The 14061-nt window shown below is 35.8% G+C and overlaps 1 protein-coding gene across 8 annotated transcripts in view; it reads left to right on the top strand.

Annotated features, from left to right (window-relative positions):
• The window catches only part of KTN1 (kinectin 1), a 568362-nt gene that overhangs the window by 40177 nt on the left and 514124 nt on the right, over positions 1 to 14061 (top strand). For 7 of the 8 annotated variants that reach the window (XM_059695231.1, XM_059695208.1, XM_059695214.1 and 4 more), the window contains exons 11-18: positions 315 to 481; positions 892 to 960; positions 2709 to 2746; positions 3383 to 3473; positions 4296 to 4364; positions 4876 to 4913; positions 5065 to 5146; positions 5922 to 5990. In XM_059695231.1, coding sequence (XP_059551214.1) covers positions 315 to 481; positions 892 to 960; positions 2709 to 2746; positions 3383 to 3473; positions 4296 to 4364; positions 4876 to 4913; positions 5065 to 5146; positions 5922 to 5990 — 623 coding nt within the window. The remainder of the gene's footprint in view (positions 1 to 314; positions 482 to 891; positions 961 to 2708; positions 2747 to 3382; positions 3474 to 4295; positions 4365 to 4875; positions 4914 to 5064; positions 5147 to 5921; positions 5991 to 14061) is intronic. The other variant, XM_059695224.1, reaches the window with a different exon arrangement.

Here is a 14061-nt window from a genome sequence, read left to right as displayed (position 1 = left end):
TTAAACATCATGTACTGTTCAGTTAACACATTTATTGAATATGTACGTGCTGTGTGCCAAGCATTGGTCACAGCTCTGGATTCAGAAAAGGTAATCTCTGATTTCAAAAAGCTGGGTGAGAAGATGAATTAGTATGGTGTGGCAGGTACTGTGATTAAAAGTAAGCACATAGGCTGTTCATATGCAGGCGGGAAGGAGGGAGCAGAGGAGACATTCAAGGAGGGTTTTTCAGAGGAGATCATGTCTACACTAAAGATGAGTATCAGTAACCAGGAAAGGAAGAGACCTTTGTAAAATACAATGCTTTGTTACAGATTTACAGAGTAAATTTGTGGCCAAAGAAAATGAAGTACAGAGTCTGCATAGTAAGCTTACCGATACCTTGGTATCAAAACAGCAATTGGAGCAAAGACTAATGCAGTTAATGGAATTGGAGCAAAAAAGGGTGAATAAAGAAGAGTCTCTACAAATGCAAGTTCAGGTATCTAGTTTTCTCTCTTTTAAAAAATAAACGTGGGCAGGAATTGGATGTATCTGAATAGAAGAGGGAGGATAGTCTGCCTTGTCCTAATTCTGGAGTGGTGATGAATAATTAAAACTTAATCTTTGAGCATTTGTCACAGTATGGGGTTTTTGAATATATACTTAAAGATGTCCTCACCCACAGTCTTAGGCTTTTTGTATTAGATTAGGAACAACACAACATATTCTTAATTTCTACCTTGTAAATTAACTTTCTTAGAAGAATGCCTAATCATTATTGTTGTAAAATGACGTCTTTTGGAATTAAAGAATGCCTTTCTAAAGATAACTCATTTTGTTCGTATGCATTGATATATTTAGTAACAACACACTTTTCCCTTTCTTCTTTTTGGTTGCTATTTATGAAAGGATATTTTGGAGCAGAATGAGGCTTTGAAAGCTCAAATTCAACAATTCCACTCCCAGATAGCAGCCCAGGTAATGGTGCTTTCTTATTGTTTATCATTACTAATAGCTTCCTAGCTGTGTAACTAATCTCCTGAGTGCCTGCTGAGTGCTGAGCACTGGATTAGTCCATGGGAGACTAGTCATTGAATCAGTATTGATGATCCTGAGTGCTAAATTCTCTGATAATCATAATAAGAAACAATAAGAAATTCAAAATCAGCTAGTTGAGAGATGGGTTATAGAGTTTTTGCCATAGGAAGAAAAAATGTCCACAGTTCTGTCACAAAACAGGAGGAATTGGCCAAATGGTGTCAAGAATAGTAATTTGTCTATTAGAAGAGTTCTCTACTATTGACTAGCCATAGAGGAAAATTTTATATTCCCTCAGGTGGTAGCAGTATGCTGATCATAACTCTCAGATTATATATGCAAAAGGGTCATTTTAAGATTTCTATTTCAGTTAGTGAGTGGAGAAACCTTCCAAAGTTTTGCAAGTGGTATTACAAGACCTTTTTTTCTTTTGCAGCATTTTAATGTAACCCATCTAGGTATTAATTATTTCTTGTTGAAATTAATGTTTGATCCAAAGAATTATTTTTGAGATATCAGAGGAGCAGTTAAAATACTCTTAATGTGCTGATTTGGTTTAGCCTTCTACCATTTAATTTAAAAAAGGATATATCTTTTTATTATGGTAGATAGGTAGATATAGCCTTTGGAATATAAATAATACAACAGTGACAAAAAAAGGAAAAAACTTCTGGTACTTAACTTGTTTCCATTATATACATATTGTGAATTTTAATTCTACAACTTTAAAATTCTAAAAATTGTAGAAAAAGGAGTAGCTTGGAATAGAAATCACCTTTCTATATAAAAAGTAGTTTTAACATTAAAAACTTGTTTTTAAAGTTTCAGGCAAATTTAAAGTCCTAAAACTTTGAGATAGCAAACATTTCCCCCCACCCTCACTCCCTATTTGCTTTCTTTGTAGAAACTGTAGTCTAAAATTAATTAGGAAGAATTATTTAATATAGAGAAGGATGCTTGTGTGTTTATGGATGTGTATGTATATATAAATTATCAATTCAAATTGGATTAAAATCCAAGTTATTAGCTGAAAGAGAGCTCTAGAAATTTATCAGGAATTAAATACTTACAGGATGCTATAAATACTTTTTGAAAAGTAAAGATCAGCCCTAATCGTTTTGGCTCAGTGGATAGAGCATCAGCCTGGGGACTGAAAGGTCCCAGGTTCGATTCCGGTCAAGGGCATGTATCTTGGTTGTGGGCACATCCCCAGTGGGAGGTGTGCAGGAGGCAGCTGATTGATGTTTCTCTCTCATCGATGTTTCTAACTCTCTATCCCTCTCCCTTCCTCTCTGTAAAAAAAATAAAAAATAAATAAAATCAATAAAATATATTTTAAAAAAATAAATAAAAAAGTAAAGATCAGCATAGGTATTACCAAAAAGTAATTCTTACCTTAATCATGAACTGTTATCATTTCATTATTGGAAATAGTTACTAAGGAAAAGAAGTACAGGGATGAAAAATGAACTTCATCCTATTTTCCTGATGTTTTGTTTCTTTGTTGAATGTTGGTGATCAAATTTGCCTTAAAAATAATAGCTACTATTTAATGAACCCTTGCTATGGACCAGCTGATGCCTTAATAATTTTATATACTTTAATTTCTTTTGATTTGTAATGATTATTGTAAAACTTTTAAACTTTGTCCTAAATGCTTTTATGTTGACACTGTTTTTCTTTCTTAGACCTCTGCTTCAGTTCTAGCAGAAGAATTACATAAAGTGTAAGCCTTCCTGTCTACATTTCTCTTACAATTGCTTAGTCACCATTAACTGATTACCTGCTAGATTCAGTACTTATGATTAAATTTATATTCTAACTTGTTCAGAAAATGCAACTAAATTTGGAGCAACTGTCATCCTCTCGCCTGCCCCCGTCCCTCTCAATGATTTAGCTCCTGAAAAGTTAAATGTTCTGTGTTTTGTCTTCATCATAAAAAGAACTGGGGAATTTTTTTCATTTGGGCTTGAGCAGTTATGTGGGAGAGATAATTATGATTTGAGATCAGAGGAAGTTAGTTTTTGTGTCTAATAAGTAGTTGCAGGTATTCTGTATCTAACTATACGTTGGTGGCCAAAACAAAGTTCTGTTTTTGTGTATTGTGTAATTGAGTTCAGAAGCCCTAAACTCAGGTTTTGACATTGCCAGGGTTGTGAGCTTAAAAAAGTTACTTATTTCACCTCAAGTTTTAAAATAGGGGTAGGTATTTTTAGTAGCTGTAGTAATGCATATGACAGCTATTCCTAAACTGAAAGGGGGACTACAGAAATGGAAGGTACAGTTTATGTGAGAAACTGCTTTGATTTGTGGTTTGACTTCTGAATATTTATTGAATGTGCAAATGTATTTCCCGTTAAAGGATTGCAGAAAAGGATAAGCAGATAAAACAGACTGAAGATTCTTTAGCAAATGAACATGATCATTTAACAAGTAAAGAGGAGGAACTTAAGGTACAGTAATTATTATAAATGGCTGCAGTATTTTACAGCCATTGAGTTACCCTGATCTTGTAATCAGTATATGTGTTTGTGAAGAAGAAAATACTCTAGCCCCGTGGTCGGCAAACTGTAGCTCGCGAGCCACATGCGGCTCTTTGGCCCCTTGAGTGTGGCTCTTCCTAAGCCTTAGGAGTACCCTCATTAAGTTAATAACAGTGTACCTACCTATATAGTTTAAGTTTAAAAACTTTGGCTCTCAGAAGAAATTTCAATCATTGTATTGTTGATATTTGGCTCTGTTGACTAATGAGTTTGCCGACCACTGCTCTAGCCCTAGTCAGTTTGGCTCAGTGGATAGAGCGTTGACCTGTGGACTGAAGGGTCCCAGGTTCGATTCTGGTCAAGGGCACATGCCTGGGTTGCAGGCTTGATCCCTTGTAGGGAATGTGCAGGAGGCAGCTGACCAATGATTTTCTCTCATCTTTTGATTTTTCTATCTCTCTTTTCCTCTCCCTTCCTCTCTGAAATCAATAAAAATATATTTTTAAAAAAAGAAAATACTTGAATTCATCTGAAAAGTGTCTCTTTTCTAAACTACAAAATCCTTTTTACCCCTCTAAGAGGAAGAGTTTAAAGGTTTTTTTTCTCACATGATATAATTGACAATAATTTGGAAATATGTTAAACATCAGGAATTGATGGTTTTTCTTTCTCATTTAAGAAATTATAATTTGAGACTTTTGCTTTGAGACCTTTGCTTAAGTAGAAGAGTGTTTTGCAAGCTTCAAAGTCAATTATATTAAGTATTTCTAATTCTATTTTTCCTTTTTCTAGGATATACAGAATATGAATTTCTTATTAAAAGCTGAAGTACAAAAATTACAGGCCTTGGCAAATGAACAGGTAGATCTTTATTGCTTTTTAAGCATTTACCTCAGAATTTCAGTTTGTCTATACTTATTTTTATTGGTATTACAAGCTCTAATTTTACTCATGTAGATAGCAAATGAATATAATTGTTACTTGGGTATGGCTGCATGGTATGTTGTTGAAAGCCTCTTCTATTTTGCAATGCCTCTCACAACCCATCTAGATATTAATTATTTTCATGTTGAAATTAATGTTCGATCCATAGAATTGAACACTTTTGATATATCAGAGGAACAGTTAAAACACTCTTAATGTGCTGGTTTGTTCTAGCTTTCTACCATTTAATTAAAAACGGACATATCTTTTTATTAGGATAAAAGTTGATCAATAAGAAGTACAAATATTGGATAGCATAATGTATTGTTATTGCTTTAATTTTACTTCAAATATATAAAAATGTAACTTTTTAATATGTAAAAATCAGTAAAATAATTTAGAGCACTGCCTGAGAAATGATATAATTCTCATCTCATTCTAAACACAGGCTGCTGCTGCACATGAACTGGAGAAAATGCATAAAAGGTAATTAGTGTATTGTAGATGGAGTCATTCATACATTTATGTCCAAGTATAATTACAGGAAATATAGCTGCTTATAAATGATACTTGTGCACATAATTTATGTACACTTTCTGAATATATTACATGTTTTAATTGATTTTTTTTCTCATAGTATTCGTGTTAAGGATGATAAAATAAGACTGCTTGAAGAACAGCTACAGCGTGAAATTTCAAACAAAATGGAAGAATTCAAGGTGTGTGATTAAGCTTGTTTTTTGAACAACCTTGTAATAGTTTTCAGTTGGAGTGAATCTAGAAATACTACTTTTATGTGTAATGACTCTGAAACAGTGTTTCTAGAGTTTATTTGGGGACTTATACAAGCAGTGAATTTTATCAGATTCTTCTTGCCTAGATTATCTTCTTCTTGTATCAGACTTGAAATTTGTTTTGCTCCTGCCTTTTCTCTACAGTTTTCAGTTGGTAGTTTGTGATGGTTCTATCTGCCTATGTTGTTGATGCACTGCTAGTTTTTGGTCTGGCCAACCAGCTTGAGTGCTGTAAAGCATTCTGATTCCCAGGGTGCATCTCTGTGTAGTATGATTTGCTTCTTGGGGGCTTTTATTTACTAGTACTCACTTATGAAAGCAGGGTTTCCTAGATTCCATTGGCACAAACTGTTCAACTCTTTGAAATACACATGAAAGCAGTTCAAAGCACAGTGTTAACACTGTTTTGGGATAAACTACATGACTGAAATAGGGGGCTCGGTAGAATTTGTTTTAGAGATTATTGTACATGTACTTTATACTAGTATTGTATTTCTGTACTCTGGAATGTATTCATTAAAACTGGAAACTGGAGCCGTGTGAGATTTGTATTCTTATGTACATTAGTGTATAATTCACCTGCCACTTTATTAGTACTTAAAGCAATAATATGGGTTTGATATTTTTTTAAAAACTTACTCAAATGATTGCATTGTTACCTTTTCTTAATAAAACAGTAAATTGAGATTCTTTCTTCCAGATTTTAAGTGACCAAAACAAAGCATTACAATTAGAAGTTCAGAAGCTACAGACCCTTGTTTTTGAACAGGTAAGGATTTTCATGAGTTAGTTACAAGGTAGAAATATCTTGTATATAACAAGATCTGCTTCTTCTTAAATAGTAACCAGTTCATTTACTTTGAAAAATATTGATTGTATTTTTATTGTTCTTGTGCTTATCAAATATCCAAACTAAGGAAAATACAACTTTACTTCCTGAAAGGAAGTTAATGCAACATGCTTGTAAGCATCCCTCCCCGCCAAAGGAAAGAAAAATGTAATAGGATGCATACAAATGTTTTAAGTTACTTTGATGCATTTGGCTCTTAGGATAAAAAGTCCTCAGACTTGGAGCTTCACATTCTCTAAGGCAGCATGGTTCCCTAAAGGAGAATGGGTTTGGCTCAGCCAGTGTGGCTCAATGGTTAAGCATTGACCTATGAACCAGGAGGTCATGGTTTGATTCCCAGTCAGGGCACATGCCCATGTTGCTGGCTTGATCCCTAGTAGGGGGTGTGCAGGAGCCAGCTGATCAATGATTCTCATCATTGATGTTTCTATCTCTCATTTCCTTTCTTCTTCTCTGAAATCAATTTAAAAAAAGAGAGAGGGAGGGAGAGAAAGAGAGTATGGGCTCGAAACCTAATACCAGCATTTAAAGCAGTGTTGTTAATCAAATTGCTTAACCTTTCTGAGGCCTCTCATCCCAAGTCTTTCACATTTTATTTACATCATAAACTTGGTAGATTTAAATGGGTAAGCTTATGAATAGTGTATAGCCTAGTGCTTTGCATATAGTAGTTATTTTAAACCTCCATATCTTTCCCTTAGATATTTATTTTTTCCATCTCATTTCCACCCCATACTGGCATCATGTTCTATATTTATAGCAAGCCATCAAAACTCTAGCAGCCCGAATAAGCATCCTATATAATAAAAGCCTAATATGCTAAGTGTCCGACTGTTCATTCGACCAGTCACTGTGACACGCACTGACCAACAGGGGGAAGATACTCCAACTGGTAGGTTAGCTTGCTGCTGGGGTCCAGCCGATCAAGACTTGGCGAGATGGGCTGGACACACCCTGGAGCCCTCTCGTGGTCCCTCCCCGGCTCCGATCGTGCACTGTGGGGTCCCTTGGCCTGACCTGCACCTTCTCGCAATCTGGGACCCCTCAGGGGATGTCCACAGGCCAGGCCGAGGGGCCCCACCTCGTGCATGAATCCATGCACCGTGCCTCTAGTAGCTCCATAAATTAGAGCCCCAGGTAACATCCATTTTATGTCTGTTCCTGAGGGTTGGCTTCATACTCTTCTCCTACTTTTCAAATTTCAGTGTTAAAAAATATTCTAAAAACTCTTGATATTAGATGACACATTAAAATAGAAGCTTGGCATGTGTTTCTAATACAGTTAAATTTTTAGAACACACTTAATTGGAAGCTGAAATGTAAGTTATTGCAAACGATAGCACTTCTTTCAGCAGGTGCCTACTTTTTATTTTTATTTTATAATCCACATTTATGCAGGTATTGAATCGGTGTAAGTAGCTGTGCCAAGTACTGGGGAAGTATTTTGCTAATATCTTAACAGGATAATCCACTTATTTTTCTTCTCCCTTCAGTATGATACTAGTTACGAGGTGTATTGGTTAATAATTCGAATTTTGTAATCAAAGAAAACATGATAATTTCAAAAGAAACATCAAAAGTGCTTTATTCAAAGTACTGTCCATTACACATTTTCCCCATATTTCAGGTAATTTGTGGATACCGTCCCAATAGAACTTGTTTTGAGGCAAACCATTCAGAGACCCAGTTTTCCACTTCTTCATATATTTTGAAGTGCTGCTCAGAAAGCACATGTGCCATTGATTGGAACAAGTGGTAATCTGAAGGAGCAAGGTCTGGTGAATACAGCGGGTGGGTTAATACTTCCCAGGCAAGATCTTTTAATGTGTCTTTAACTGGTTTTGAAGTGTGTGATGGTACATCATCATGAAGCAAAATTACTTTGCCGTGTCTTCTGGCACATTCTGGTCGTTTCACGATCAAAGCGTGGTTCAAATGGATTATTGGTTGTCGGTAGTGATCAGTACTAATGGTTTCACTTGGTTTTAGAAGCTCATAATACACCACACCTTTCTGATCCCACCAAACACAGAGCATTGTCTTCTTTTGAAGCGATTTGGCCTTGCAGTTGATGTTGATGGTTGACCTGGATAAACCATAATTTTGTGCGTTTGGGATTCTCAAAATAAATCCACTTTTCATTGCCAGTCACAATTTGATGCAAAAGAGACTTTCGTTCATGCTGTTGAAGCAACATTTTACTGATGACTTTTCGATTTTCCATGTCTTTCGTTCAGTTGATTTGGCACCCATTTTCCTTCCTTTAAAATCTTTTCCATTGCTTGTACACGATCGGAAATTATTTTCTGAGTAAGGTTTAATCTTTCTGCAAGTTGTTTTTGAGTTTGACACACCATCTTCATCCAATGCTTATAATTGTTGGTCTTCAAACTTTTTCGGTTGACCTTGACGTTCTTTGTCTTTCACATCGAAATCATCACTTTTAAAGCGTTTAAACCAGCGTTCACAAGTATCTTGAGATGGAGCATGTTCACCATAAGCTTCCTGAAGTATTCAGTAGCACTTTTCTTCAAAATAAAGTAATGAACTAAAACTTCGTGCAAATGCTCTTTTTTTTGGCACGAAATTGGACATTTTTAAGCGTAAAAATATCTATGATGTTAACATCTTCAGCAAATTTGACATATGAAGTTTTGAAGCTTGCTGTCAATACAACAAAATAGCATACATATCAAATCGCATATATATCAACATATGTGTAACTCCATCTACTGAAAAATATCTGCATTATTAACTGGTACACCTAGTAAGTGCTTTGCTTAATCTTTATTTGTATATTCTTTACCCCTGCAAATTAAAGTTAATAGAGAAGAAAATTCTGAACAGATAATATTTAGTGCAGGAATATGATTTCATGCCTCTAATCCTAAAGTGGTATTTAAATATTATCTTAAATCTTATTCTTATTTCATGTTGTTGAGGTATAGCTTATAAGAGATATGGTATTTCATCAATTGTAAGTTTTTTTTTCTACCTCTTAATTTATCACCCATCTTTGAAGTCTGGTTGTATCTTACAGTCTCTGGTTACAAATTTAGTTGGCAGCATTTTTAATTTTTAGTGCTACATAAAATACCGGTTGTGAGATGCAACGTCAATGACCTGGATTAGATTAAATGATAGATAATTTTTTATAAAATATATTTTATTGATTTTTTAGAGAGGAAGGGGGAGCGATAGAGAGTTAGAAACATCGATGAGAGAGAAACATTGATCAGCTGCCTCCTGCACCCCCCCCCACTGGGGATGTGCCCGCAACCAAGGTACTTGCCCTTGACTGGAATCGAACCTGGACCCTTCAGTCTGCAGGCTGACGCTCTATCCGCTGAGCCAAACTGGCTACGGCAGATAGATAATTTTTTATCCTCACCCCAGAACATTTTTTAACTGTAGAGAGAGAAAGGGGTGGTGCGCGTGTAGGGGAGGTGGGCAGAGAGAGAAACATCAGTTGGTTGCCTCCCGTATGCACCCTGACTGGGGATTAAACACATACCTAGGTATGTTCCCTGACAAGGAATTGAACCTGAAACTTTTTGGAGTACAGGACAATGCTCCAACCAACTGAGCCATGCAGTCAGGGCTTATAGATGGTTTTTGGTTGTGTTTATTCTTACCCAGAAAAGTAGAATGTATTTTTTGCGAGTTGATTATCAGAGATTCTGGAACACCTATTTCAATATGTAGTTTTAAACTTTCTAAATTAACTTTATGGGAGATTAAAGCAAATGCCTAGAAACGTATCAATCTGTCCTAGAGTTCCAGTATCAAAGATGCTGGTAAATCGTATTTAGGTTTAAAAGAAAACCTGAATTTTTAAAACTCTTTTGACTCTTGTTCTGTACTAAAAATGGTATTTCTCTATCATTAGGCAAGAGTGAAACCACTAGCCTTTAAGTTTTCTTTTTCTTAAAGGTAATATGATGCCTTAAAACTGCCATTTTAATATCTTATATAAACTATCACATGTGAAAGTTAATAAATATTAAAAAAATATATTTTTAAAAATCCTCTAATTTCTACCTTATTTAGTCAGCCTTTACTGTGAAGTTTCTGTGTGCACTTAGGTATTGTTAAAATAACAACTTTCATCATGAAATGAAATTTTTAAACGAATAATAGTTATATGAAGTTTTAGAAGTAGTCCTTAGAACAAAATTTCGTAGTCACATTTTAAAAATTTATTTAAAAGAATTATTTGATAAGAGTGGAAACTCATTTTATAGTACTAACTTAAGATTTGCTTTTTAATAATTCTTAGAATTTTTCTCTTCTGAAAACTCTCTTTCATTTTAAAATATTGTAGAAAGCATATGATTGGTGTTATGTTTTTGGTTGTAGTTCTGACTTATCTCATCTTGGCAGACCAAAGAACCACCTCTTTGACATTTTTCTGGTCATTTCTTTGTTATTGCTAATAAATGAAGAGATAAAGATTAGTATAATGTTTTTTCATTTTTACCTTTCTTTAACCCCTTCCTCTACCCAGCAGTCAGAATTCCAAGTGACAGTTGAGAGATGAACAGTTCAGTTATTTAACAAAATGTAGTCCTTTTGCCCCATGGATTTTTATCCTGGAGGAAAAGATTGACCTTATTGAAACAGAAACCAACAATGGTGCCAGGTTGTTGTTTCTTAAGGTGTAGGAAGCAGAAAGACAACAAACACCAGGTAAGGGAACCTGTTTATACACTAAAGAAGTGAAAGCTCCATTTATAGATGATGCAAATAAATCAGTCACAAAATCTTGTTTATTCAGAATAAAGTAAAACTTTCTGGGGATGAGGGTTCTTACGTGTCCTTTTTTTTTTTTTTTTTTTTTTTTTTTTTGTGCATATTGACTTTTTAGCAAAGGAGCAGCACGACTTTTTTTTTTTTTTTATTCTAGTAGATTTTTAAGATTCAGTTATCAAGATTATTAAGTAAAAACTATGGGAATAGGCAATTTTTACTCCTTGCCCTGCTACCTAGTTGTATTTTACTGCAGACTAAATCATTATTATATAAGATATAGTTTTGAAAATTAGGTAGGGAGGGAAAAATTGGATTAGATTTGATCAATAATGTATAAAGTAAAAATGTTGGACAGATGCTAATTGGGTCAGTTTGTACAATTGAATAGTGAATGAGCAATTGACCAAGAGTACTTGTTAAACTGTGATCTCCTTAAAGGAATTCACTTTATTAAATATTTACTAATTGAGTACATGCTAGAAACTATGCTATATGCTGAGGCTACAGAGATGGATGAGAATTGGTTCCTGTCTTCAAGACAGGTTTAGTGTGAAGATAGATACATAACACAGAAAAATGTGATGAATAAAATTCTTGAACAGATTAGGAGGAGGAGATAATGATTTCTAATTGAAGGAGGGTGAGGGTGAAATGTGCAGAGAATAGGGGACAGCTAAATGTGATTTTGAAAAAGGGCCATGAATTTGCCAAATGGCTAAGAGGACCATTCCAGGTCTAGTGGATACAGTATTAAATGTCATGACAGTATATGGTAAAATTGGTATATTTAGAGCTTATTAGAGAACTGCAAAGTTTGAGGTGTAAGGAGTAGAGAGTCAGTAGGGACTAATAATGAAGAACTTTGTAAGCTGTATGAGGATCAGGAACTTGATTTAGCATATAGGTATGCCATTGAAGGGTGTTGTAAGACTAAATAAACATTTTGGATAGATCACTGTGGTGACAGTAAGGTGTTTGAATTTACATAGGGGAGAAGTATGTAGGACTAAAAGTAAAATACAACTGAATGGTTAAGGTGAAGATAGCTTGGACTTAATAGTATTGTCTTTTTTTCCAGTCTTCACCAGGGATATGTTTTTCATTGATTCTAGAGAGAGGAAGGGACAGGGAGAGAGAAACATTGATATGTTGCCTTCCGTATGTGCCCCGACCAGGGATTGAACCTGAAAACCTTTGGTCAGTGCATGGGGATGACACTCCAACCAACTGAGCCACACCGGCACGTGCATGCGTCCGTCCTTCCTCCCTTCCTCCCTCCCTCCCTTCCTTCCTTCCTCTCTCCCGCCCTCTCTTTTTTCTTTCTTTCATTTTAAAATGTAGCTTTAATTGACACTAACATTATATATAACATAATGATTTGATATTTGTGTAAATTATGAAAAGATTACTACTGTAAGTGTGGTTAAAATCAGTTACCATGCATAGTTACAAATTTTGTGTTAAGTCTTTATGTGAGACTTAAGGTGGGCAAAATCATCTTGACAAAAGATGTAAACTTACTGCATGATTTATTTTTCATAGTTTATAAATCTGATTAGAGACCCAGTGCATGAAAATTCATGCACTCAGAGGGTGGGGGTTGGGGGGAACCCCTCAGTCCGGCCTGTGCCCTCTTGCAGACCAGGAGGCCTTCAGACCAGGAGGCCTTGGGGGATGCCACAATCTGGCCTCCTTCTACGGGAGGCGACCTGCGGGCCAATCTGGGGACAGTGCCAGCCAGAGAGCACTCCCTCCAATCGCCTCTCCACCACTGCCAGTTGCTGCCATCCCTTCCCTCTGCCCTCTGGCACCTGCCTTGGCTGGCCTGGCACCACCCCGCTTGCCGGCCCCACCCCCTGCTGACGGCTTGTTCTTTCTGCCTTTTGGTCAATTTGCATATTAGGCTTTTATTATACAGGATTTAATATATGTTTGAAAACTCTTACCTCCTTTCTGATGGTAGGAAGAATTTTTCCCATTTGGAAGTTCTTTCTGTACTTCTCACAAAATAATCCTTATGGATTAGAAGCAGGGAGAAGAATTAGGGTGATGTGATAGTTGAGAAGAGTAAAGCTGAGAGCCTAATCTAGGGCATAGAAGAAAAGGGGGTTAATTTTAGAAATATGTAAGAAGCAAAATCTTAGGATTTGGCAATGGAAATTGGAAAAATTAATAGTGTTTGTGAAAATGGTTGTAATAACATTGGGAAAAAATTAAGAAAGTTAGAGAAATTAGGAGCGAGCAGGTAGGGATGGGTGGAAAATAGTGTTCAAGGAAAAAGACCCTAAGCCTGTTTTGTCAGGGTGTCTAGCTGCCTGAAGGCCTGGGGATACTGAGGGGAAACTCTGCTTCTGGATACACAATAAATTATGACCATGAGGACTTCCGTATGTATGGGGGGATGACAGGAGGGAGGCCAATGTCAGGGGTCAGTTGTATTTTATTGCAGACTAATTCATTATTATATAAGATGTAGTTTTGAAAATCATGCAGGGAGGAAAAAAATTGGATTAGACTAGACCAGTCATGTATAAAGTAAAAATGTTGGATAGATGCTAAGTTGTGTCAGTTTTGTGCAATATTGAATGAGCAATTGACCTGTTGCTTTTCATATGTGTCCTCACCAGGGATTGAACCCGAAACATTGTCATGTTTTGTTTTTTTAAATATATATTTTAAAATTGATTTGAGAGAGAAAGGGACGGGGGGTGGGGGTGGGGTGGGGGTGGAGAGAGAGAAACATTAATGTGAAAGAAAAACATCAATTGGTTGCCTCTTGCAAACACCTCAACTTGGGACTGAACCTGCAACCTGGGTATGTGCCTTAACCAGGAATCGAAGCCATGACCTTTTGGTGCATGGGTTGATATTCAGCCAACTGAGCCACACTAGCCAGGACTACATGTCATGTTTTAATGATTTACAAGGAGGATATGTTCATATGTTGCTTCTGCAATTTATAACTAGTTCTATATATTGGTCTGGGGGGTAGTTATATAACCATCCACATGTTAAAAAATTCTTGAGTTGTACATAGGAGTTTTGAACTTGCCTGTATAAATGTTATACCTTAAGTGTTTAAAAAAAACCCATTTATAAAAAGAAAGAACAAAGCCTCCTTCCTGGCCTTAGAACCTTTGATTTTTTTTTTAATATATGAAGAACTGAATTAATTGATGAAAAGGAACTAAGGCACATTCCTTCTTATCCTTAAGATTTTCTTTTGTAGTAATTAAAG

The sequence above is a fragment of the Myotis daubentonii genome, chromosome 1 (assembly GCF_963259705.1).
Source record: "Myotis daubentonii chromosome 1, mMyoDau2.1, whole genome shotgun sequence".
NCBI lineage: Eukaryota > Metazoa > Chordata > Mammalia > Chiroptera > Vespertilionidae > Myotis > Myotis daubentonii.
This window is presented reverse-complemented; position numbering and strand designations above follow the sequence as displayed.